Raw genomic sequence first — 27,155 nt, 5'->3', positions numbered from 1 at the left:
GCTGTACAAAAGCTTGTAAGTTAATTATATCCCACTTGCTTAGTTTTGATTTTATTCCTATTGTTTAGGTAGACTGCCCTAGTAGAACATTGTTGAGATGTATGTGAGATAATGTTTTGCCTATGATTTCTTCTAGGAAGTTTATTGTGTCTTGTCTTGTTTTAGTCTTTAATCCATTTTACATTTATTTTTGTGTATGGTGTAATGGAGTATTCTAACTTCATTGATTTATATGATGCTCTCCAGTTTCTCCAACACTATTTGCTGAAGAGACTCTGTTTATTCCATTGTATGTTCTTGCCACTTTTGTTGAAGATTAATTGACCAAAATTTTCTGGGTTTACTTCTGGGCTTTCTATCCTGTTCCATTGATCCATATTTCTGGTTTTGTACTAATACTACGCTGTTTTGATTACTGTAGCTTGTAGTATTTTCTGAAATCTGAGAGGGTTATTTCCCCAGCCTTATTCTTTTTCTTCAGCAATGCCTTGGCAATTTTGTGTCTTTTGTGTTTCCATATAAAATTTAATATGATTTGTTCTATTCCTCTGCAGTATGTCCTAGGTAATTTAATACACGTTGCATTAAATCTGTAAATTGCCTTGGGCAGGTGCATGGGATATCTTTCCATTTTTTCAGGTTTACTTTAATCTCCTTAATCAGTTTCATTGTTCTTCATTTATAACAATTTCACCTCCTTGATTAAATTTATTATTAGATATTTTATTACTTTGGGTGCTATTTTAAAAAGGAGTGTTTCTTTACATTCTTTTCCTGATGATTCATTATTAGTATAAAGAAATGCAACCGGTTCTTGTCCATTAACCTTGTATCTGCTAACTTGCCAAATTCTTTTATTAGTTTTAGTTTTGTGTGAAACTTTCAAATTTTTCTGTATTCAGTATCATGTCATCTGCATATAGTCACAATTTTACCTCTTCCTTTTCCTATTTGGATCCTTTTTATTTCTTTTTTCTTACCTGATTGCTGTGGCTAGGGATCCGAAGACTATATTGAATACAAGTGGTGAGAGTGACAACCTTGTCCTTTATGAAGATTATACTGTATAGCACAGGGAAATATATACAAGACCTTGTGGAAGCTCACAGCAAAAAACAATGTGACAATGAATACATGTATGTTCATGTATAACTAAAAAATTGTGCTCTAAACTGGAATGTGACACAATATTGTAAAATGACTATAACTCAATTTTTAAAAGTTAAAAAAAGCTTTTATTATGTTGAGCAATGTTCCCTCCATAACCACTTTGGTAATGTGTTTTATCATAAATTAGTGTTGAATTTTATCAAATGATTTTTCTGCATCTATTGAGATGATTGTGTGTGTGTGTGTGTGTGTTTTCTCTTGTTGTGATGCATTACATTGATTGATTCTTGTATGGTGCAGCATTCTTGTGTTCCTGGGATGAATCCAAATTAATCATGGTGTATGATCTCTTTTATGTGCTGTTGGACTCTGCTAATATTTTGGTGAGGAGTTTTGCATCTATGATCACCAGTGGTATTAGTATGTAATGTTGTTTTTTGGTAGTAACTTTGTTTTTGGTATCAGGCTAACGGTGGCTTCATAGAATGAGTTTGGGGGTACTCTCTCTTTTTCAGTCTACTGGAAGTGTTCGAGAAGGACTGTTATGAGTTCTTTGTATGTTTGCTCGAATTCCTCAGTGAAGCCTTCTGGTCCTGGACTTTTGTTTCTAGGTAAGCCTTTATTTCTAATTCAATTTGATTCCTCATGATTGGTTTGTTCAAGTGGTCAAGTTTTCTTCATTCAGTCTTGGTGGACTCTATGTTTCCAGAAACTTGACCATTTCTTCTAGGTTATCCATTTTGTGTCCTTATAGTTGTTCATAGTATTCTCATATTACATTGTGTTTTTTGTGGTATTGTTTGTAATTTCTCCATTTTCCTTTCTTATTTTGTTTATTTCTGCTCTCTCTTTTCTCTTCTTCATGAGCTTGGCCAGAGATCTGTCAATTTTGTTTACTCTTTCAGAAAACCAGCTGTTGGTTTGATTGATTTTTTCCATTGTTTTTTAATCTTTATTTATTTCCTCCATGATCTTTCTTATTTTCTTTCTTCTGCTGACTTTCTTTTGTTTGCTCTTGGTTTTAGCTAGTAGGTTAGAATTTTTATTTGAGATTGTTCTTCTTTTTTGAGGAAGTCCTGTATTATTATGAGCTTCCCTCCTAGGACTGCTTTTCCTGCAAAGCATAGATTCTCTGTGGTTATGACTAGTAAAACTTTAAATAGATGTTTTCCAAGAGCAGTTTTATGTTCACATCAAAACTGAGAGGAAGGTACAGAGATTGCCCATATGCCCTGTCCCCATACTTGCACAGCCTTCCCTATTAGGCCACTTTGGTGGGGGACGTTTCTATCTGTTACTGTTGATGAACCAATAATGACACATCTTTATCACCTGAAGCTCATGGTTTTTATTAAGTTTCACTCTTGGTGTGCATTCTGTGGATTTGGACAAATGTGTAATGACATACATCCATTATTATAGTATCAAGTGGAGTATTTTCACCAGCTTCAAAATCTTCATTGCTTGCCTATTCAGTTCTCCCACCCAAAATCCCTGGCAACCACCAATCTTTTTACTGTTCATATGGTTTTGCCTTTTCTAGGATGTCACATAGTTGAAATCATACAATATGTAGCCTTTTCCAATTGGCTTCTTTCACTTAGTAATAGGCATTCAAAAAAAAAAAAAAGAAACAGGCATTCAAATTTCTTCCATGTCTTTTCATACCTTGATGGCTCATTTGTTTTTAGGATAGAGTATTATTCTATTGTCCAGCTGTACCACAGTTTATTTATCCATTACCTAATGAGGAGCATCTTGGTTGCTTCCAAGATTTGGATATGATGGGTAAAGCTGCTCTAAACATCTATATATTGTTTTTTGTGTGGACATAAGTTTTCAGCTCCTTCGGGTAAATACCAAGGAGTGCAAGTGCTGGATTATATTGTGCATGAGTGTTTAGCCTTTTAAGAAGTTGACAAACTGTCTTCCACAGATTCCCTACCATCTTGCATTCCCATCAGCAGTGAATAAGAAGTGCTATAGATCCACATCCTCACCAGGGCTTGGTGTTGTCTGTGTCCTGAATTTGGGGTGTTCTAATATGTTTGTTTCCATTTGCCTAACGACATATGATGTGGAACATTTTTTGATATGCTTATTTGCCCTCTGTGTATTTTCTTTGGTGAGATGTCTGTTAATGACTTTTGGCTACATTTAATCAGGTATTTTTGTTTCACTGTTGAGTTTTAATTGTTTTGTGTATATTGAAGATAACAGTCCTTTATCAGATGTGCTTTTTGAAAAGATTTTCTCCAAGTAAGTGTCTTCTCTGTCATTCTCTTGGCATTATTATTTCTCCAGCAAGTTTTTAAATTCAGTTATACTTTTCAACTTCATGTTTTCCATTCCTTTTTTTTAAAGTAAGTTCTCTCATATTATTTTCTATTAGATGAAACATTTGCATATCTTCCTTTAAAATTTTTATCATGATTTTTTGTTCTTATAGGAGTTAAATGTCTAATATTATATCTATAATATCTAATATCTGTGCTCAGATATTGAAAAATAACATTCATTTGATTTGTACTTTTATTCTCCTTTAGTATGGAACAATTTTCAGGATTTCTTTTCTTTCATGATATTATGATTTTTGAAGAACATATATCATTAATTTTATAGTGTCCATTTTATATTTTTCTGATATTGCCTCATGACTAGTTCCATGTCATGTATTCTTAGCAGGAGCACAACAGGCATCAGTGATGCTATGTTCTTCCAAAGGTGTTATTTTAGATGGCACAAGATATCAATTTTTCCATTTATGGGTGATGGCTAAGTTCATCAATTCACTAGGTGGTGTCTATTAGGTTTCTTCCCTATAAAGTTCTTTTTTCCTTTGTGACTAACCAGTAACTTGAGATTATGTAAATATTCTGTTCTTCATCAAGATTTCACCCACTGTTTTTAGCATCTATTAATTTGAGATTATGTAAATATTCTGAGATTATGTAAATACTCTGTTCATTTTTTAATACTTATTCAATTTCATTTCTAGTGATCAGTTTGTTCTAGTGGTCAATTTCTTCTTGATTCAGTCTTTGTGGACTGTATATTTCCAGAAACTTGTCCATTTCTTCAAGGTTATTCATTTATTTTCCATAAAGTTGTTCACAGTATTCTCATATGATATTTTGAATTTCTGTAGTATTGGTTGTAATTTCTCCATTTTCCTATCTTATTTTAATTATTTGTGCTCTGTCTTTTCTCTTCTTTGTGAGCTAGGCCTGAGGCTTGTCAGTTTTATTTACTCTTTCAAAAAACCATCTCTTCATTTGATTGACTTTTTCTATTGTTTTTTTAAATCTCTATTTTATTTATTTCCTCCCTGATCTTTATTGTTTTCTTCCTTCTGCTGACTTTAGGTTTTGTTTGCTCTTCTTTTTCTAATTCTTTTAGTTGGTTGGTTAGGTTGCTTATTTCAGATTGTTTATCTTTTTTGAGGAAGGCCTTTATTGCTATGAACTTTCTTCTTAGGACTGCTTTTGCTGCATCCCATAGATTTTGTGTGGTTGTGATTTTTGTCATTTGTCTCAAAGTATTTTTTTAATATCTTCTTTGAATTTAACATTGACCCATTGGTTTCTTAGTATCATGTTATTTAATCATCATCCTGTCATTTTTTTCTCCTACGTTTTGCTGTAGTTGATTTCTAGTTTCATGGCATTGTGTTTAGAAAAAAAATGCCTAAAATAATTACTATCTTCCTAAAATTGTTGAGTCTTCTTTTGTGCCCAAGTTCATGACCCATCCTAGAAAGTGTTCCATGTGCACTGGAAAGAATGTATATTGTAATTTTGGGGGATGTAATATTCTGAAAATATCAACCAAGTCTAATTGTTCTATTGTATCATTTAGTTGCTGTTTTGCCTTTATCTTTCTGTCAGGAAAACCTGTCAAGTGATGTGAATGGGGTGTTAAAAATCTCCTACTATGATTGTGTTCCCATAGATTTCTCTCTTTATATTTGTTAGTATTCACTTTATGTATTTAGGTTCTCCTATGTTTTGTTCTTGTATGTTAACATGTATACTATCCTCATCTTGCATTTTGCCTTCAATCATTATATAGTGCCCTGCTTATCATTATTTATGGCTTTAGTTTTTAAGTTATTTGGTCTGTAATCAGTATTGCTACTCCTACTTTGTTTTTTTTTTTTTCCATTTGCATGGAATATCATTTTCAATCCTCTCATTCTCACTCTATGTCTCTTCTTCTCCCTAAAGTGTGTATCTTGTATACAGCATACTGCATGTTCTTCTTTTATTTTCCAATATACCACTCTGGCTTTTGATTGGAGCATTTAGTCCATTGACATTTACAGAAATCATTGATAGACTTGTATTTATTGCCATTTTGAACTTAGTTTTGCAGTTGATTTGGTATTTCCTCTTTGTTTTTTTTTTCTTTTTCTTTTTGTGGTTTGATAATTTTCCTTGTATTATCTCTGTTTTATTTTGTGTGTGTCTCCGTTGTTAGTTTTTGTCATGTGGTTACTCTTTTATATATATACTAACCCATTACTATATCTGTTTGTTTTAAACAGATAGTGATATAAGTTCAAACCATCCTGCCAAAAACAAAAAGAAAAAGATAAAGAAAAATACTCTTAATTTTCTTGCTCCCTTCTCCCACTCTTAATGATTTAGACGTCTCTCTTACAATTTCATGTTTATCCTGTTGTTATTCATTGTAGTTATCATCTTTCCAATTATGTTCTTTTTCCTTTCAGTAGAAAACTGGCCATCCTGATTATAATATGTCTTGGTATGGTTATGTTTGGTTTCTTCTTGTTTTGGACCCTCTGTGCTTCCTGTACTTGGATATCTGATTGCTTCTTTAGGTTTGGGGAGTTTTCAGTTATTTTTTTCTTTAAATGCCTTTTCAATCCCTTTTGCTCTTTCTTCTCCTTCTGGGACCCCAAATATGCATACATTGACACACTTTATATTATACCATATATCACTTATATTGTTTTCATTGATTTTTTTTCTCTCTCTCTGCTGTTCTGATTGGATGATTTTGTTTTCCTGTCTTCTAAGTCACTTATTCATTCCTCTGCATTATCTAGCCCACTAGCTCTCATTTCAATAAGTGGGTTTTCCAATTTTATGTGGCTCCTCTTTATAGTGTTAATTTCTTTTTTTGACATATTCTCTGTCTCTATGCATAATTTGTTTCATTTCCTTCTGTACTGTGATCAGTCATTTTTTGAAATAATGATGTAGTAGAGTACCAAATTCTGTTTTATTGATTATTCTTTCAGGGAATTTCTCTTGTTCTTTTAATTGGGAGTGATTCTTTGCTTCTTTACTTTTCTTATCTTTCTCTGGCACTATGGATTATAAAGTATCAGTTATCTACTCTGGTCCTGAAAGGTTTTATTTATTCATTTATTTATCTGAAGTGGATGCAGAAATAAAACTATAAAAGAGAAATGTAAAATAAAAAAATTGAAAACAGTGTATAATCAATAACAGAAGAACAAAACAAATAAAAATCAAGTTGAAATCAATTTAAAATTAATAAAAATATTTTAAAGAAAAATTTTAAGTTATTAATGAATAAAATATTTTAAAAAAGTAAAAATTATAGAAAATATGGATATATTTCTCTATAGACTGTTCCCTTATAAATTTGTTGAGAGTTCTTTCTTACTCACAGATAGTTGCCAAGTCTTCCTTCCTTCCTTTTTGCCTGTTATTACTTTGGTTGGGGATGTGGCCAGTGTTCTGGTGGCAAGAGCATGCCCTGGCTATTTACTGGGCCCTCCTTTTTGTTCTGTTGTTGTCACCGACACTATCCTCACCCTGCTGCCTGAATTCCTCTCACTGGTTCTAGAGGCCCACCAGTCATGTCCCTGGCTCAGGGAAACTGGCCTCACTAGCCCTTGTCCCTGCTCTGTGCCAAATCTCTTCTTCTTATTCATTTGTCTTAGAAGCACGAGTCCACAGAGGCACCTTTGCAGAAAGATTCCCTATGCCTGGGGCTGTAAACAAATCTCAGTCTCACCTATGAGGTTGCCGAACCCTAGGTATAGCTTCAGGTTTCAACCCCAATTTCATGTGGGAGCTGCACACTGGAGAATATGGTTGTTGTTGTTAAGCCCTGCCTCTCTTCTCCCAAGGATACACAAATAATGGTGCCATGGGTCTGCAGAGACAAATGCTACAGTGCCCCTCTCCCTAGGGCACACCTGCAGTGTAGCTTTGTGTGTGTGTGTGTGTGTGTATTTTATAAGGGACCCAGGCTTTTCTGATCTGTATATCCCCCTAGCTATGGCACACAGCTCATTGAAATCCCCCAAGCTTGCCTCTGTACAGTTGGCCCATGTCCTTTTCCTGGCTTGGGCAGCCTGTCCTGTCCCAACCCTGCTGGTTGATGTCTATGCCTGGGGATTACAGGGATCCTTTGTGCCCACTTAGTTCTGTCAGTCAAAGGCCATACCATCCAGATCCAAGCCTTGGAAGTTCCCCCTCCATCCCACTGACCTCTCCTTTGGAGTGAATGAGACCCAGCAAATGAAGGCTATTTCTTTTTTGTCACTCTCTCCCTGCAGGACCGTTTCCCCACTATTTTCCTTTCTCTTCCTTTTTTTTTTTTTTTTTCCTTTTCTCCTACTCGATTGGCAATGTAGTTGGTCTTTTGAAGAAGGCAATGATCTGTCAAAGTTCAGCAATTGTTCTGTTTGGGTGGGTGGGTTCATGGATATCAGTCTTGGTGTATTTGTGGGAGATGGTGAGCTACAAGTGTCCTTCTACTCCACCATCTTTGCCCTTCTCCTCTGCTTATTTTCTATTTAGAGTAAACCTATCATTATTTACTTTAGCATAGGCTTAGTATTGCTGAATTCTTTTAGTTTATGCTTGTCTGTGAAATTCTTTCTCTTTCTATTCTAAAGTACAGCCTTACTGCATAAATTATCCTAGGTTGCAGCTTTCTCTCATTCAGAAATTTTAATATATATTGCCACTCCCTTCTGGCCAGCAGTGTTGGTGAAGGGAAACCAACAGATAGCCTTATGGGGTTTTTCTTATAACTAACAATTCATTTTTCTCTTGCAGCCTTTAGTATCATTTCTTTATCTTTAACTTTCACCATCTTAATTTTAATATGTCTTGGTGTAAGTCTATTTGGGTTCTTCTTCTTGAGTACTCTCTGTGCTTCCTGTACTTAGATATTTGATTGCTTCTTTAGGTTTGGGATATTCTCAGTCATGATTTCTTCAAATACCTTTTCAATCTCTTTTGCTTTTTCTTCTCCTTCTGTGACCACTCTTATGCATAGGTTGGAATGTTATATATTATCCCATAGATCCCTTATATTGCTTTCATTGTTCTTTTTTTTTTCTTCCTGCTTTTCTATCTGCTGTTCTTATTGGGTGACTTCTCCTATCATGTCTTCTAAGTCACTTATTCATTCTTCTGCATTGTCTAGTCTGCTTTTGACTGCCTATAGCTTGGCTCTTTTCATAGCCATTGAGTATTATGTTTTTAATTATCGCCCCTTTATAGTTTCAATTTCCTTTTCATAATGTTCTCTCTCTCTATTTATAGTCTCTTTTATTTCTTTCAGTGCTTTCATCCCTCCAGTTTTGAAGTCATGATCTAGTAGACTATTCAGATGTATTTCATTGACTGTTCTTTCTGGGGATTTCTATTGTTCTTTTAATTGAGAATCATTCCTCTCCTTCTTCATTTTACTTATATCTCTCTGGCACTATGGATTATGAAGTATCAGTTATCTTCTCTGGCCTTCAAGGGATTTTTTTTTTTTGAAGAGGATGTGTTCCTGTGTAGACTGCGCACCCCTAATAATTTTTTCGCTAGGTCTGTTTTTAGTATGGATGGTAGCCATGTCTTTCTTCCATGTGTGTTATCTGTTTTCATTTTGATTAGCGATGTGGCTGGTGTTGTGGTGACCAGAGCCTTCTCTGTTTTTTTAGTGTGGTCTCCTTTTTGTTCTGTGGTTGTCATATATCTGTCAGGGACTGAGTCTGTTTCCTTTCTGTTGGGAGTGAGGCTTCCAGACCTGGTTCTGAACTCTGGTGCATAATAGGTGGGGTTGGAGCACTTTAAGTACTTTTTCTTGACTCTGACCTTGTCCTAGCTTTAGTGACAGGAATGTCAGTCTGCTGCTCTGGTGTCCCCCAGGTTCTCTGCCCCCAATTCCACTGAATTATGGGTCACACACTTGGTTGGTGATTCACTATCAGGTCAGTGACATCCCCAGCAGCAAACAATGCACCTGCACTTTCCCTGATACACAAACTATGCTCACTTGTCTTAGATGCCTACACCAGTAGGGCTTCCAGCACTCAGTGACTACATTCATGCTACCAGATCAGCACCATGCCAAGTCCCAAATGCTGCCCCTTCAATCACCCCACTTTGCAAATTCTGCTCACTCTTCCCAGACGCCCACAGGTCATGCAACTTGGTCAGAACTACACTCAGTGCTGCATCCACTCAGGGTAGGTGGGCTCACAGAAAATGGCCACACCAGCACTCACCCTCACTCTGTGCCAGAACTCTAGTCCTTGCCCAATTGTCTTAGAGGTGTGGGTCCGCAAAGGCACCTGCATAGCAAAATGGCTCCCTTTGTTTGGTGTTGCAAATAAATTTCAGTCCTGCCTGTGAAGTTGTGGAGCCTCTAGATATGAATTTGTGTTTCAAATCCACCTCTGCCTGGGAGCTGAACACTAAGGAATATGGTGGTTGTGGTGGAGCCCTGCCTCTCTTCTCCTAAGAACACACCAGCAATGGTGCCACAGGCCTGTGTAGACAAAGGCTATGGCCCAGCCTCATTGTGCTCCTCCCTGCAATGCACACCAGCAGTATTGCTTTCTTTTTTTAAATTTTATGGGGAACTCAGGCTGTTCTGTTCTCTATACCCTCCCAGACATAGTTCATAGCATACTTCAGCCCCCTGAGATTGCCTCTGTGCAGTTGGCCCCAGTCCACCACTTGGCTCTGGCAGCCATTCCCAGCCCACCCCCTGCTGGTTTGTGTCTAAGGCTGAGGTCACAGGGAAATTTAGTGCTCATTTTACTTATTGTTTTGTGGGCCAAGGGCTACTTTGCACAGATACAAGACTTGGAGTCTCCCCTTCCCCCCAGTTTAAGAGTGCAAATCTTCCTTTGTCACTCCCACACTGTGGGATTCATCCCACGCTATTTTCCTTTTACTTTTTTCCTACCAGATTTGTGGTGAATTCTGTCTTTTGAAGAAGGTGATGTTCTGTTAATGTTCAGTAGGTGTTCTGAGTGAATGGGTAGGTCCCGGGGTGTCTCTCGGTGTATTTGTGGGAAAGGGTGAGCTACTAATGTCTTTCTACTCCACCATCTTGGCTGCTCCTGACTCCTCTTTCTTAAATTTGATACTGAAATTACTAATAATTGGCCAGAATTCTCAATGTTTCCATGATATATTCAGACAGATATTGTATACCTGTCTGAAAATTAACATGGCATTTCTTATTTTTTAAAAAATTGACAGCACATTCTGCAGGGAAGAAGTAAATATAAGTGTAATCCTATGAATTTTCAATAAAAGGATGAACTGATGGAAAGTCTGGTAGCCATGTACAGTGAACATCAGTTATCTTTGTTCTACCTTCCTTGATAATGCCTTTTTCTGTGGTACTAATTTCTTCTCTTCCCTCTACTGATCAAAACTTCTCCACTTGAAGGCATATAGTGGTGAGTATAGCTGCCTTCCAAAACTTCTCCTCTCTCCCCTGTGAACAAAACTTAAAACTAAAATGTCTTAGCCAGACATCCAAAGTCCAACATAGTTTTATCTTAATTCCACTCCCCCACAATTCATATAATTCTAGGAAATAAAGGTGAACATGTCAGTCTAATACTGGAAGACACTGAATTTATTTTGAATGTTTATTGATGGATGTCTAATATCAGGTTTAGATTTTTTTTTCCTCTTGGTCTAAATCTAATTCCCCAAAAGTAAATATTTAAGTATTTTCTCTGCTGGGTTTAAGCCTTGCAAGTTATTTATTAATTATAGACTAGAATCATCCTTATATTATGAGATAATGAAATACAAAACACATTTCAAATTGCTTCTCCACTCACTCCCCTCTTTCTTTTAGAGAATAAAAGTTTACTGTTGAATTTTAATGCATAATTAAAATATATCTATATATATTTATTTATATTTATTTATTGAAGTATAGTCAATTTACAATGTTATGTCAATATCTGGTGTACAACATAATGCTTCAGTCATACATTAACATACATATATTCTTTTTTATATTCTTTTTCACCATAAGTTACTACAAGATATTGAATATAGTTCTCTGTGCTATACAGTATGGAATTGTTGTTTATATTTTATATATATATTAGTATCTGCAAATCTCAAGCTCTCAATTTAGCCCTTCCCACTCTCTTCTCCCTCTGGAAACCATAAGTTTGTTTTCTATGTCTGTGAGTCTTTTTTGTTTTTTAATAATTTCATCTATTTTTTAGATGCTACATATAAGTGATATCTTATGGCATTTTTCTTTCTCTTTCTGACATCACTTAAAATGATATTCCCCAGGTCCATTCATGTTGCTTTAAATGGCATCATTTTATTATTTTTTTTATGGATGTGCATTATTCCATTGTATAAATATACAACTTCTTTATCCAGTCATCTGTCCTCTTGTTAATCTTACTGGAGAAGCCAAATCTTACTGGAGAGACCAATGCTCACAGCCTAGGTCACAAGTGGAATAGTCAATTTGTTTTGGCTTGCTTTGAACTGAAAATAGTTGTGTTAGAGGATTTCATTTCCTATGATGATGCCTTTTTCCACACAGTAATGTTCCCACTGTTTAGTCATACCTTTCCTGAATCTCCCTACATGGACAGAAATGTCAAGATTCACCATAAGAGACACAAGCTCATAGACTTTATACTTCCAGAATGATTCAAGATTTGGATGTAAGACTCAGGTTAGAATCAGTGCATTAAGTTGTTCAACAAATAAACTACACAGACTTAGTGTATGCCAACCTCAGACACTGGCTGCAAGTGGAGTCAGGGTATTCACAAACCAGAAGGCATCACTGAGTTTGAAGTCCAGAGCTTTTACTTGGGCTTTATAATTTATTAAATCATTGGACACATGATTAATCTCCATCTCCAGCACCATCTCCTCCCACCTTCCCAGAGTTCAGCATGGCCCTAATTTTCAACCCTCTAATTATGTGGCTGGTCTTTCTGGGATTAGCCCTCATGCTGAAGTTAACTTGGGGCCCACTACCATGAGTCACCTCATTAGCATAAGACACAATCTTCTCACTCAAGAAATTCCAAGAGTTTTGAAGTTCTGTGTCTTGTACCAGAAATAAAGGACAGTTATTTTATTTATTATACCACTGGTAATAACTAAAAATGTGGTATGCATGAGAACTACAAAGGAGATTGTTTAAAATTTTACCCTTTGTAGAGCTGAATTGAGGCTCAGAACTTCCCAACTTTCAGGAGCACATAAAGAATGCTACAATGCTGATGAGCATGTAAATTGCTACAATCACCTGAGAAGCAAATATCTGTCAGTATCCACTTTAACCTGAACATACAGATAAACCTATTCCAGCAAATCTGCTTCTAGGTAAATACCTAATAAAAGTGGCCACTGTCAGGAAAAACTGAAACATTTTGAAACACACACTCAACCACACAAAAGATTACTAGGTGTCTGTCTAGCTCACCCTTTGAATATTTCAAATTCAATGTTACTGAGCTATTTTCTAACTCTGTAGGTAGTAGGAAACATACAGTGATATAAATTATTATTTTTCTGTAGAAATGCTAATGTACTTAATCTTGTGGAATGCAATTGCTGGGTACCATTGCCTCAGTGTGCTGTGGTTTGTCGAGATTTCTTCTTTAAAGGAACCCTTCATCTCCTCTCTAATTCACCATTTCTAAGAGGGTCAACACTTAAATTGGTGTGAAATACGAGACTTATAAAATATGATAGCACATCTTAATTTGACCTTCAAGGACTTTTACATTCTGGCCTCAAGCATCATTTCCAAATTCACCTTTTTATTTCCCTTTCTCAACTCATATCCAAAGATTGTTACTGACACTTCAGCCATCTTGCATGATGTCTTCATCCATTACTCAATTCCTCTCCCAGCACGCATGCTCACACACACAAACACACACAAACAGGACCACTTCCACCTGCCTTCCTTTCCTCTTTGAACTTTTTGAGCACTACTGTGAGCCACTCACTTAAAGTTCAATTATACATCATCTTACATATTTACCTTAGTGCAATCTCTCCTTTTGCTTGGCAAGTTCTGAAGGCTTATCCTTCCTGTTATTAACTGATTTGTTATCTGGTCCTGGGGTGAAGTCTTTTATGCATATGAGTTGAAAGAGAAGCAGTCAATGGAATGGTTGATGAAGAAGTATAAAAATTGCCATGTTGGAAAATCTAGGACAGCAAAAAGAAAAAACAAACAAAAATAATTGGTCATGCAGAGAAACTGTGAAACCAATGATCTTTATGCTTTAAGTCCAGGATTACCTCCCTGCCTAGTTCATTGGAATTCAAACCTAGGAATTTGCCCATGTGGTCCCACACCAGCTCCACTTTCTGCTTCTGCTATTCATTCTTGTGGAATTTTCTTTATGACATCTGCCTTCAGCCTGTCTTTGTCTTCTGGTTTCTGCTCATGTCCCTTCATCCCAGTTCTTAGTGACTTGTCAGATGTCACTGAGATCACAGCCATGAAGTTCCTTATACCATGTCTGGTGCAGGGTAGGTGCTCAGTGAGGATTTTCCTTCTTCTTAAAGTAGCTCAGATTTGTTATTATGCTTCCCGTGGAAGTGAGCAAAAGGCTTTTATTAAATTAGGAAATAAAAGCAACCTGTGTTGTTTCTTTGTCAAAGATGTCAGCCTGAGGCAGAATTCTAAGTTGGATGCTTGGATAGTCAGAGGGAGCACCACAGGGCCCTCTCCCTCCTTGTCTCTCTAGATGGACTCACTTGCTCATTGTCCTTTAGGGGCTTAAGGAGCAAGTCTGAGCTCACAGCTCCTTGTTCACATCAGAGGCTGCCATCCAACCACTGTTGCCCTGACTCCACCTTCTGCTCCAGCAGCACCAGCTCAACTCTAGAGTAGAAGCTGAGAGCAGTGTCTGTAGATCAGAGTCCAGACAGCTAGCTCTTCCTGCATAAACTGGGGTGCCCCGGCACTGAGCTGTGTTGAATGGCAGCAAGCATCCACTTTTTAGCAGGTAGGGCTTCCCCCTTAACCACTCTCTCACCCTTAGAGTCTCTTCCCCCTCTCCCCTTCCTCCCCTCCATCCTTCTCTAACACACCCTTGAATAGATGATGCTGGCTTGCAGCTGTTAATTAAGTTCTTTTTTATAAACCCAGTAGTTTATTTCAAAGTAAAAATTTTAGGTTTACTGGACAAAATCCCACTACAGTTGACACATACAGACACTAGACTACTGTACATTTAAAAAAAGAAAAAATCAAGAAGGGCCAAGGTGGTGGAGTAGAACGAAACTCTTAGCTCACCTTCTCCCACAAATGCACCAAGACTGACATCCACTGACCCACCTATCCAATCAGAAAGTCTGCTGAACTTTGACAGAACCTTACTTTCATCAAAAGACAAAACACGCCATTAATCTGGCAGGAGAAAAGGAAAATAAAAGGAAGAAAAAGGGAAATAGTGCAGTCCAGTCCCATGGGGAGGGAGCAGCAAAGGTGGTATAGTGCTTATTTGCTGGGTCTCTCCCACTCCAATGAAGAGGTAAGCTGGAGTGCTTATTTGCTGGGTCTCTCCCACTCCAATGAAGAGGTAAGCTGGATGGAGGGGGAACCTCTGAGGCTTGAAATTGTATAGAATAGCCCTTAACTGACAGAACAAAATTAAATGGGGCAAAAAGTATCCTCAGGATCCCCAGGCTTAGACACCAACCAGCAGGTGTGGGATGAAACAGACTGCATGAACCTGATGGAGGACTCGGGCCAACTGTACAGAGGCAACCTCAGGAGATTTCAATGTGCTTTGTGCCATCGCTGGAAAGGTATACAGAGCAGAACAACATGAGTACCCTATAAAATATTAAAAAAAAGGCAAAGCAACACTGCTGGTGTGCCCTGGGCGGAGGGGTGTCATAGCTTTTGTCTTTGAATACTTGTGGCATCATATCTCGTGCCTTTTCTGCAGAAGACAATTGGGACTCAACCACACCCACCATATACTCTAATGTGCACCGAGGTGGAGGCAGGGTTGAAATCTCAATCCCTACCTAGGGGCTCTGAAACCTCATAGGTGGGACTCAGATTTGTTCACAGCCCCAGGCAAATAGGAAAGTTCTGCTGCAGTACCTCTGTGAACTCATGCTTCTAAGAAGAACAAGAAGAGTTCTGGCACAGAGCAGGGGTGATGACTGGTATGGCCATTTTATCCAAGTCCATCTAAAGAGCATGGAACTGAAGTGAAGTTGGGAATGGCACTGAAAGGCAGAGAGACCCAACCACCTACCATGCACAAGTGCACCACCACAATACAGCATTTGGAGGAGACATGACCCATGGCACTAGGAGAAGCACAGATTGGGGGCACAACTGGAGGGCCTCTGGAACCAGTGAGTGGAGTTCATGCAGCAGGGTGAGAACAGGAGCAGTGACAACCACAAAATAAAAAGGAGATCTCATTTAATAGCAAGGGAAGACTCTTGCTACCAGATCACAGGCCAAATCCCCAACAAAAAGGATAACAGGCAAAAGACAGGAAGACATAGTAACCACCCATACTTCAGACAGAGCTATCAACAAAATTATTAAGAGCACATAGTGCCCAAAAGAACACGTTCACATTTTTTCACTTTTTTTCTTTTACTTTTTAAATTTTTACTTTTAAAAGATTTTTATGTTTCTGTTTAACCCCTTTTAAAATTGGACTTTAAAATATTTAAAGTTGTCTTTAGTTTGTCTCAATTTCATTTTTATTTCTCTTTGCTTTATTCTTCTATTATCGATTAGACTATGTTCTCAAATTTTTTTCTTCTTTTAAGCTTTTTAAATTTCTTACAATTTGCTTTTAATATCTTTGTTTTGTTCTCTTATTTATTATAATCAGCTTTCAGATATTATTTTCTAATTTTAAGACTTTTTAAAATTGGTCTCAATTTTTATTTTTCTTTGACTTGTTCTTCTGTCATTGTTCATAATCTGTTTTCAAATCTTATTCTTTTCTTTTAATTTTTTTATCTTTATTTCTGCACCCGTTTTAGGTAAATAAGTAAAAAGAAAACCTTTAGAAACAGAAGAGATAACTGATGCTCCATAATCAATAATGCAGGAGAGGTATAAGTAAAATAAAGAAGTAGAGGAACAACTCCCATTTAAAAGAACAGGTAAAATCCCCTGAATGAATGATCAATGAATTAGACCTTGATAATCTATTAAATCATGTTTTCAAAAGAGGAGAGATAAAAGTACTAAAGACACAAAAAGAGATTGTATATGGAGGCACAGAATATGTCAAATAGGAAATTGAAACTTTATAAAAAGGAGTGAATTAAAACAGGAAAACAAATTTGCTGAGATAAGAGCTGAGTTAAAAGTTGTAAAAAAAAGTAGGCTACTTAATGCAGAAGAATTAATAAGTGGTTTAGAATACAGGACAACAGAAATCAACTAATCAGAACAGAATAGAGGAAAACAAACAAAAACCAATGAAAGGACAAAATTCAATGAAAACAATTATCCTATGGGATAATATAAATCTTGCCAAATCCTACACATAGCAGGGGTCTCAGAAGGAGAAAAAAAGCAAAAGGGATTGAAAAGGTATTTGAAGAAATCATAATTAAGAACTTATGAAACATAAAGAAGCAATCAGATATACCAATACAGGAAGTACAAAGGGACCCAAACAAGAAGAAACCAAACAGACACACACTAAGCTATATTATAATCAGCATGGCCAGGGTTAAAGATAAAGAAATGATTCTAAAGTCATAAGGAGAAAAACAGAGTTATTTACAAAGGAAAACTCATAAGGATTTCAGCTGATTTCTCTACACATATACTACAAGCCAGAAGGGAGTGGCAAGATATATTCAAAGTCCTGAATGAAAAACATACAAACAAAAAAGTTTCAGCCTAGGATAATTTATCAAGCAAGTCTATTCTTTAGAATAGAAGGAGAAATAAATATCTTCACAGACAAGCAAAAATAAAAGAATTTAGCAACACTAAATCTATACTAAAAGAAATATTGAATGGTATACTCTAAATTGAAAAGAAGTAGGTTGCTTTTGAAAGGAGAAAACCATAATTGGAAAGGTGATAACTACCATGAATTACAACAGAATAAACATGGAATTGTAAAAGAAGACATCTAAATCATTAAGAGTGGGAGAGGGGAGCAAGAAAATACAGTTTTCTTCATTCTTTAATTTGTTCATTCTCGGTAGGATGGGTTTGAGTTTATATTACTATATGTTTAAAACAAACAGATACAGTAATGGGTTAATATACGTACAAAATTGGGTAACCATAAGACAGAAACTTACAAGAGAGTCACAAAAACTAAAAATTAACGAAGATAATAGAAAGGAAAACTTAAAAATAAAACACGCACACACACACACCAGGAAAAAGAAAGGAACAAGGGAAAAAATGCCAAATCAACTGCAAAATTAAGTTCAAAACGGCAATAAACCAAAGTTGATCAAAAATTACTTTAAATTTCAATAGGTTAAGTGCTCTAATGAAAAGACATAGAGTGACAGACTGGAAAATAAAACAAGAACCTACAATATGCCACATACAAGAGACCCACCTTTGGGAAAAGGACACAAATAGAGTGTGAATGAGCAAATTGAACAAGATATTACACACAAACAGAAATGAAAAGAAAGCAGGAGTAGCAATACTGATTTCACACAACATGAACTTTAAAACAAAGACCATAAAGAAAGATGAATGTTTTACGATTTAAGGAGCAATACAAGATGAAGATATTACATCCATTAACATAACTATACCCAATGTAGGAGCAACTAAATACATAAAGCAAATACTGACAGATATAAAAGGAGAAATTGCTAGGAATGAAATAATGGTAGGAAATTAAAACATCCCATTATTCTCACTGGAAGATCTTCCAGATGCAAATTTAATAACGCAACAAATTAAATGATATAATATACAAATTAGACGTGGTTGATATTTTGGAACAATACATCCTAAAAAAATACAATATAGAATCTTTATAAGTGCACATGGAACATTTTCTAGGATAGATCATGTACTTGGGCACAAAAAAAGACTCAACAATTTTAAGATGATAGTAATTATTTTAAGCATTTTTTCTGAACACAATGCATGAAACTAGAAATCAAATACAGAAAAACAAAGGAGACAAATGACAGCATGATAATTAAACAACATGATACTAAGAAACCAAAGGGTCAATGATAAAATCAAAGAAATTTAAAAATACTTTGAGACAAATGACAAAAATCACAACCACACAAAATCTATGGGATGCAGCAAAAGCATTCCTAAGAAGAAAGTTCATTGCAGTAAAAGTCTTCCTCAAAAAAGATGAACAATCTGAAATAAACAACTAACCAACTAAAAGAATTAGAAAAAGAAGAGCAAACAAAACCTAAAGTCAGCAGAAGGAAGAAAACAATAAATATCAGGGAGGAAATAAATAAAATAGAGATTTAAAAAACAATAGAAAAAGTCAATCAAACAAAGAGCTGTTTTTTTTTTGAAAGAGTAAATAAAATTGACAAACCTCAGGCCTAGCTCACAAAGAAGAGAAAAGACAGAGCACAATCAAAATAAGAAAGGAAAATGGAGAAATTACAGCCAATACCACAGAAATTCAAAATATCATATGAGAATACTGTGAACAACTTTATGGAAAGTAAATGAATAACCTTGAAGAAACGGACAAGTTTCTGGAAACATACAGTCCACATGACTGAATCAAGAATAAACTGACCACTAGAACAAACCAATCACTAGAAATGAAATTGGATAAGCATAAAAAAAAAAAAATCTCCCAACGAACAAATGTCCAGGACTGCATGGATTCATTGGGGAATTCTATCATACATACAAAGAAGAACACATACTAGTCTTTCTCAAAATCTTCCAGAAGATTGAAAAGGAGGGAGTACTCCCAAACTCATTCTATGAATTCACCATCACCCTGATACAAAACCAGACAAAGACACTACCAAAAAAGAAACTCACAGATCAATATCACTGAGGAAACATAGATACAAATATTCTCAACATAATATTAGCAAACAGAATCCAACAGCACATAGAAAAGATCATACAACATGATCAAGTCGGGTTCATCCCAGGAACACAAGGATGGTTCAACATATGCAAATCAATCAATGTAATACACCCCAACAACAAGAAAAAGGACAAAAACCACATGATCATCTTAATAGATGAAGAAAAAGCATTTGATAAGATTCACCACCCATTATGATAAAAATCCTCACCAAAGTAGGTATAGAGGGGACATATCTTAACGTAAGAAAAGCTGTTTATGACAAACCTACAGCCAGCATAGAACTCAATGCTGAAAAGCTGAAAACCTTCCCACTAAAATCTGGCAAAAGGCAGGGTTCTCCACTCTCACCATTTCTATTCAACATAATCTTGGAAGTCCTAGCCACTGCAATCAGGCAAGAAAAAGAAATAAAAGTGATCCAAATTGGAAAAGAAGCTAAAAAATCATCACTTTATGCAGAGGACATGATACTATATATAGAAAACCCTAAAAGGTCCATGCATAAACTACACGAACTAATGAAAGAATTTGGCAAGGTACAAGGATACAAGATCACAAGATTAATGTACAAAACAATACAAGATTAATGTACAAAAATCAGTTGCATTTCTTTACACTAATTATGAATCAACAGGAAAAGGAAGTAAAGAAACAATCCCTTATAAAATTACACCTAAAGTAATAAAATATCTAGGAGTAAATCTAACCAAGGAAGTGGAAGACTTATACATGGAGAACTACAAGGAAATTAAGGGAGACTTTAAAAAATGGAAAGATATCCCATGCTCCTGGATTGGATGAATCAGTATTGTTAAAATGTCCAAGTTTCCCAAGGCAATCTACAGATTTAATGCAATCTCTATCAAATTACTAAGGACATATTTCACAGAACTGGAACAAATCATTATAAAATTTATATGGAATCACAAAAGACCCAGAATTGCCAAAACATAACTGAAGGAAAAGAATGAGGCTGGAGGAACAACCCTCCCAGACTTCAGGCCATACTACAGAGCTACATTAATCAAAACAGCATGGTATTGATACAAAAACAGACATATCAATGGAACAAAATAGCCCAGCAATGAACCCACAATCTTTTGGTCAATTAATCTTCAACAAAGGAGGCAAGAACATACAATGGAATAAAGACAGTCTCTTCAGCAAATGGTGTTGGGAAAACTGGACAGCAGCATGTAAATCAATGAAGTTAAAATACTCCCTCTCACCATACACAAAAATAAACTCAAAATGGATTAAAGACTTAAACACAATACTTCACAATAAAGCTCTTAGAAGAAAACATAAGCAGAACATTATCTCACATACATCTCAGCAATGTTCCCCAAGGCAGTCTACCAAAGAAATAGATATAAAAGTAGAAATAAACAAGTGGGACCTAATTAAACTTACAAGCTTTTGCACAGCAAAGGAAACCATGGGCAATACAAAATGGCAACCTATAGATTAGGAGAAAATATGTGCAAAAGATGAAACTGACAATGCTTGTTCTCCAGAATATATAAACATCTCATACGACTTAATAAGAAAAAGACAAACAACCTTATCCAAAAATGGGCAAAACATCTAAACAAGCAATTCTCCCATGAAGACATACAAATAGCCAAAGGCACATGAGAAAATGCTCAATACCACTAATTATCAGAGAAATACAAATTAAAACTACAATGAGGTTTCACCTCACACCAGTCAGAATGACCATCATTCAAAAGTCTATAAATGACAAATGCTGGAATGGGTGTTGTTCAAAAGGGACCCTCCTACACTGTTGGTGGGAATGTAGTTTGGTGTAGCCATTATGGAAAACAGTATGGAGATTCCTCAAAAGACCAAAAGTAGACTTACCATATGATACAGTGTTCCCACTCCTGGGCATATATACAGAAGAATCCTTAATTCAGAAAGACACCTGCACCCTAATGTTCATAGCAACACTAGTTACAATAGCCAAGACACGGAAGCAACCTAAATGTTCATTGACAGATGACTGGATAAAGAAGTTATGGTATATTTATACAATGGAATACTACTTGGCCATGAAAATTGAGAACATATTGCCATTTGTAGCCACGTGGATGTCCCTGGAGAATGTCATTCTAAGAGAATTAAGCCAGAAAGAGAAAGAAATATACAACATATCACTTATATGTGGACTCTAAAAAATAAGACCAATGAACTTATATGTAAAACAGAAACAGACACACAGACATATAATACAAACTTGTGGTTGCCAGGGGAGAGGGGATTTGGAAAGGATAAACTGGGAATTTGAGATTTGCAGATACTGAGTGACATATATAAAATAGATAAATAAGTTTTACTGTATAGCACAGGGAATTATATTCAATATCTTGTGGTAGTCAATTTTTTAAAAAGAATATGAAAATTAATAAATGTATATTTATGTATCACTGAAGATTTGTGCTGTGCCCCAGAAATTGAGGCATTGTAAACTAACTATAACTCAATTTTAAAAAGTAAAAAAAAAAGTTGTCATTAAGCTAGCAAAAATGCTTAGAGAGCACATACAGATGAGCCCACTGCCACTGTCAAAATGAAATCACAGTGGGTTAGGAGGAAACTTCCACTGATTTCGAGAAAAACAGGCAATGAGCCCAAACCAAACAATATCTTCCACTCCGTTTTTCCCTTTGGGCTTCATTCTCATGGAAATCTGACATGGAAGGGAAGGGTTAGGGACTTCAGGCTAGCTGATGCTCACTCCATGTTCTCTTATCAGCCATCTTAGCTGCCACAGGGGAGCGAGTCTCTCACTCCAAGTGGAAGAACACAACACCAAGGCAGTGGGGGACCTCAAATACATCCACAGCACAAAGAAACAGTTTCTCAAAACATTTTGAGATATATGCCTACCAATCAGCATCATCAAAATATTCACTTGTATGTACTGTTTATGAAGCCATCACTATGGTCTCTGAGGGTACTAGAATTACAAGAGTTTACAAGATCTGACAAATAACATAATGAGTTTTTCTTCTGTCTTTAAAATTTAAAGAAATTGAAAACATTATTTTGGTGGGCTAGCTGCCTCTATTGAGAAAAATTTAAAGAAGCACAGCTACAAATATAAATATCAAACCAAGCTCAGTCTCTGTACTGATCACTGGTCCCTGGTAGACACAAGATGGAAATGTGTAGCTCAAGTTCTTGTCATGAATTACTTGCTATTAATTTCTCATTAACAGTAGATTCTGTCAAACTTAAATTTAATCATATTGATTTGTTTTCGAAAATAAAGACCTCTCACTTAAAAAATAAAAAAAAAATCTTCAAAACCTAATAAAAACGGGCAACTTGCTATAGCCTGGTTTATATTAGACATTAGGAAGGTCTTCCATTGCCTTCTTATTTACACTTTCACGTGCAATAAAGAAAAATCAGGTTGCAGTTTAATCTAGTCCTTTTAAAAGATCTCTGAAGCCACCATAGCAAGATAGATAGGTTGATTCACACACTAGCTTCTCCAAATTTCAGATAATTTTTACGTGTCATTTATTCCAAATTTGGAAACACCCTGGAGGAAGGTAGGGATGAATGGTGGTAGGAGACACAATGTAACTATAGGAAGGACCTTCCCTCTTCCCCGAATGTGTAGAAGAGCAGAGTGAGTCATGCTTGTGGGGAGTGGAGAGGAACCGAGTGCAGGTTCCACTGTGGACCTGATGAGGGTAGGGTTGGTGGGGTGCTGTTGATGAGCATGTGCTCCAAGGAAAGGTGGGGTCAGGGAGTCCAGAATCACTGGAAATGGTTTCCTGGGACATGTGCCTAGAACCAGATGGCCTGGAATGGAACTAGCATGAACAGAATTCCACAGTCCCACAAAGGTAGATTCCTAGGTCCATGAACAACCAGGACCACAGGTGTGGGGGAGATGAAGGTCACTGTCTGAGAAAGTGGGAACAGGCCATGAACAGCAGTGAGGGTGTATGTGTCAGGGCTGGGAGGTGGGGTAATTCTTAAATCTTAGTTCACATGTAGACTACAAGAGACTGGGTGTGGAGAAGCCAGTCAGGGTGAGGAAAAGTAGTGGGATATTTTTGTAGAAGGACACACTGAGGCTTGGTGATGTGTTAAAAATAGGGGAGTACCCCTGGTTTTTTTTCTGGGGAGACTAAAACCGACAGCAGTTGAATGAGAGGTGGATTCGAGGAAAGAAATGACATGGTGATGTAATGAAGACGCTCTTCTGGGGAGGTGAAGAGACTGGAACAGAAGTAAAATGTCTCTTTCCTCCAAAGGGATCCTCAAAGGCACAGAGAGTTCAGAAGTCTCCCATTCTGCTCCCATTACCTGTTGCTTTCAGGGACTCCGTGAGGGATAGGGAAACCACCTGCTTGATTATCACAGTAGAGAGCATCCTTGATGGAGTGGAAAAACTTAAAAACTGTATTTGAAATTATATTTTCTGAAAGCATCCATTTAAGAGGTTGCCATTGGGATTCTTTTTTGAGAAGACTTGGACTTACAAATAAGTGCAAAGTATCCATTGAGATCTGCCCTGTCCAAAGTGGCAGCTGCTAGGGGGGAGGGTATTGCTAAGAGATAGAACATGTGCTCAGAGTGCACGAAGTCCTGGGTTCACTCCCCAGTACCTCCATTAAATATAAATCAATAAAAACCTAATTACCCTCCCAAACAAACAAAACAAAAACCAAAAAATCACAGAAAAGCAAAGTGGCAGCCGCTAGCCACATGTAACTATTGCTTGCTTGATACATAGCCAGCTGAAGTTGAGATGCATGGTACGTGTAAAATACACTCAGATTTTGAAGTTCTAGTATGAATAAAACCATGTGAAATATCTCATATTTTTTTCTGTTGATTATACGCAGCAATGATAATATTTTGGCTCTATTGGATTAAATATAAATATATTGCTAAAATCAATTCCATCTTTTTTTTTTTTTTTACTTCTTTAAAAAAGTTGAGGAGGCTTCTGGAAAATTTAAAATTACATGAGTTGTTTGCATTATATTTGGACATCCCCTGAGTTGATTTACCAGAAACATATTTTTGCCAGTCCTTTTCATTTTATGAAGTTTTGTTTAATTATTAGAATTACGTTTTCATGCTGTAACCTTTACCAACCTTCTGTCTGAAATCAAGCTCAGTGAGGAGCTGGCATTTTTGGTTTTCCTTTGTGAATTTGATGAATGACTGCATTACTGTTTTGTGTTTTCTTTTCCAAAATTTAATTGTGTGCTGGTTAATTCCAGGACGGTGATATCTGAGATTTTTGTTTTTGTTTTTTTTCTTTCCCTTTTTAAATGTAAAATTGCACCATCCTGGAAATAGTTATCTCAGGGTATTAGGAATTATTTTTTAAAGCATTCACCTCTCAAAATTCCTTCACTGGGCCTGGCAGCACACACCATGACTCTATTGCTCTTTAGAGCTGTATTTTCAGAACATTTTATTGATGTATATTTGATTTACAATGTTGTGTTAGTTTCAGGTGTACAGCAGGGTGATTCAGTATATATTTTTTTCTTTTTCAGATTCTTTTCCACTGTAGGTTAATACAAGAAATTGAATATAGTTCCTTGTGATATACAGTAGGTCCTTGTGCTTATCTATTTTATATATAATGGTATGTATCTGTTAATACAGCCTCTTTTTGGATGCAAAAAACATAGGTTGGGGCTCGGAGCCTTGAAAAACGAACACTACTAAGGCCATCCACCCAGGCTTTGGGGGCTTTCTGAGTTTCTCTGCCCCTTCAGGGGAAGGGAATGGGTCCTGTCATGGGATGTGATGGTGCTTGGGCATCAGGGCTCTTTCCTGTAGCCACAGCTGGGTGTCCTCAGTGAGCAGGGCAGAAAAATTGATGCCTATGCTGAAGTGGACGGGGGGTTCTGTGGACAGTGTGTTCTCACAATATTACCTTTTTCTGAGTGGCAGGGGATAATTATTTGACAACTTCTGTGTGACTGACAAGAAATGTGTGTGGTAGAGTAGCCTTTCACATCTTACTTCTTAAAGCAATCACTTTCCCTCCCTTTAAGTTACAAAAGAATTTATGTTGTTGGGAAAACTACTCGTTAGGTGGAATTACCATAGTCACAGCCTTATGCCACTTAACCATATTTTCTTCTTGTGCTTTCCAGAACATTGTAAAGCTGATAGAAAGAAAACAAGCAGGAGGGAATACTCCCAAACTCATTCTGTGAAGCCACCATCAGTCTGATACCAAAAACAAGCAAAGACACCACCAAAAAAGAGAATTAAAGACCAACATCACAGAAGAACATAGATGCAAAAAATCCTCAAGAAAATACCAGCAAATAGAATGCAACAGCACATAAAAAAGATCATACATCATGATCAAGTGGGGTTCATCCCAGGAACACAAGTGTGGTTCAACACATGTAAATCAATGTGATACTTCACAAGAGAAAGGACTAAAACCACATGATAATCTCAATAGATGCAGAAAATGCACTTAATAAAATTCAATGGAGAACTATAAAACATTGATGAAGGAAATTAAAGAAGTTTCTAAGAAATGGAAAGATACCCCATGCTCCTGGATTGGAAGAATCAATATTGTTAAAATGGTCATACTGCCCAAAGCAATCTACAGATTTAATGTGATCTCTATCAGATTACACAGGACACTTTTTATAGAATTTGAACAAATAATCTTAAATTTATATGGAATCACAAAAGACCCAGAATTGCCAAAGCAATATTGAAGAAAAAGAATGAAGCTGGAGGAATAACCCTCCCAGACTTCAGACAAAACTACAGAACTACAGTCACCAGAACAGAAAGGTATTGACATAAATACAGGCATATGGATCAGTGGAACAGACTAGAAAGCCCAGAAATAAACCCACAGACCTACAGTCAATTAGTCTTTGACACAGATAGGCAAGAAAATACAGTGAGTAAAGACATTCTCTTCAACAAATGGTGCTGGGAACACTGGACAGCAGCATGTAAATCAATGAAGTTAGAACAACTCCCACACACTATACACAAAAATAAACTCAAAATGACTTATAGAATTAAATATAAGACAAGACAATGTAAATCTCCTAGAATAAAACCTAGGCAAAACATTCTCTGACATAAATCATAGCAATGTCCTCCTAGGGCAGTCTACCCAAGCAATAGAACCCCTAGACACCTCTTCATTCCACGATTCCACAGTGTTCAAAGCAGTAATTCACTTGTGCACCTGGGTAATAAGCCACAGCTGCCAGATCACTGGGCTTTTCTAGATTTCTTGGAATGTCAAAGAAATCCAGAAAAGTCATTAGCTATTTGAAGAAATCTTTGGTATCTCATTTTACAGTTAAAATTTTTTATTCCATTTTTCTAAAATTCAATACTGATTATATTAAAGCATAATCATACAGACATCATTTTCAGGTGTACCCACTACACTTTTTTCTTATCATTATAAACAAATTTCTATTAATCAAGAAGTTACAATGAATTACAAATTATGTGCTAGGAAATGAAGCAGATACATAATATGTGAAAAAGAGCAATCTTTATGGTAGTTTGGAATCTAGATGGACACATAAGTACTATGTTGTACCATCAAACAATTACTTGGTTTTGTTATATTCCAGATATATAAAAGAAGTTCCAAGAGAAGAAATCTTGTGTGACTAGAAACATGACATAGCTTTGCACCTGAAGGACACTCAATAAATACTAAAGGAGG

The 27,155-nt window shown here is 36.3% G+C and overlaps 1 protein-coding gene and 1 long non-coding RNA gene across 4 annotated transcripts in view; one reads left to right on the top strand and one right to left on the bottom strand.

The window, feature by feature from the left end:
- The window catches only part of LOC135323016 (uncharacterized), a 92,912-nt gene that overhangs the window by 12,373 nt on the left and 53,384 nt on the right, over positions 1-27,155 (bottom strand). The window contains exon 7 of one of the 3 annotated variants that reach the window (XR_010384080.1): positions 13,402-13,571. Coding sequence is in view for 1 of the 3 variants with exons in the window: in XM_064494262.1 (XP_064350332.1) it covers positions 13,523-13,571 (49 nt within the window). In the remaining 2 variants the exon portion in view is untranslated. Of the gene's footprint in view, positions 1-11,271; positions 13,572-27,155 lie in introns of those variants that run through there. The other 2 variants (XM_064494262.1, XR_010384081.1) reach the window with 2 other exon arrangements.
- LOC135323018 (uncharacterized) lies at positions 1,355-25,742 on the top strand. The gene is made up of 2 exons (XR_010384087.1): positions 1,355-1,721; positions 25,585-25,742. It is a non-coding gene; the product is annotated as an uncharacterized LOC135323018 (long non-coding RNA).

The sequence above is a fragment of the Camelus dromedarius genome, chromosome 15 (genome assembly GCF_036321535.1).
Source record: "Camelus dromedarius isolate mCamDro1 chromosome 15, mCamDro1.pat, whole genome shotgun sequence".
Classification (NCBI taxonomy): domain Eukaryota; kingdom Metazoa; phylum Chordata; class Mammalia; order Artiodactyla; family Camelidae; genus Camelus; species Camelus dromedarius.
This window is presented reverse-complemented; position numbering and strand designations above follow the sequence as displayed.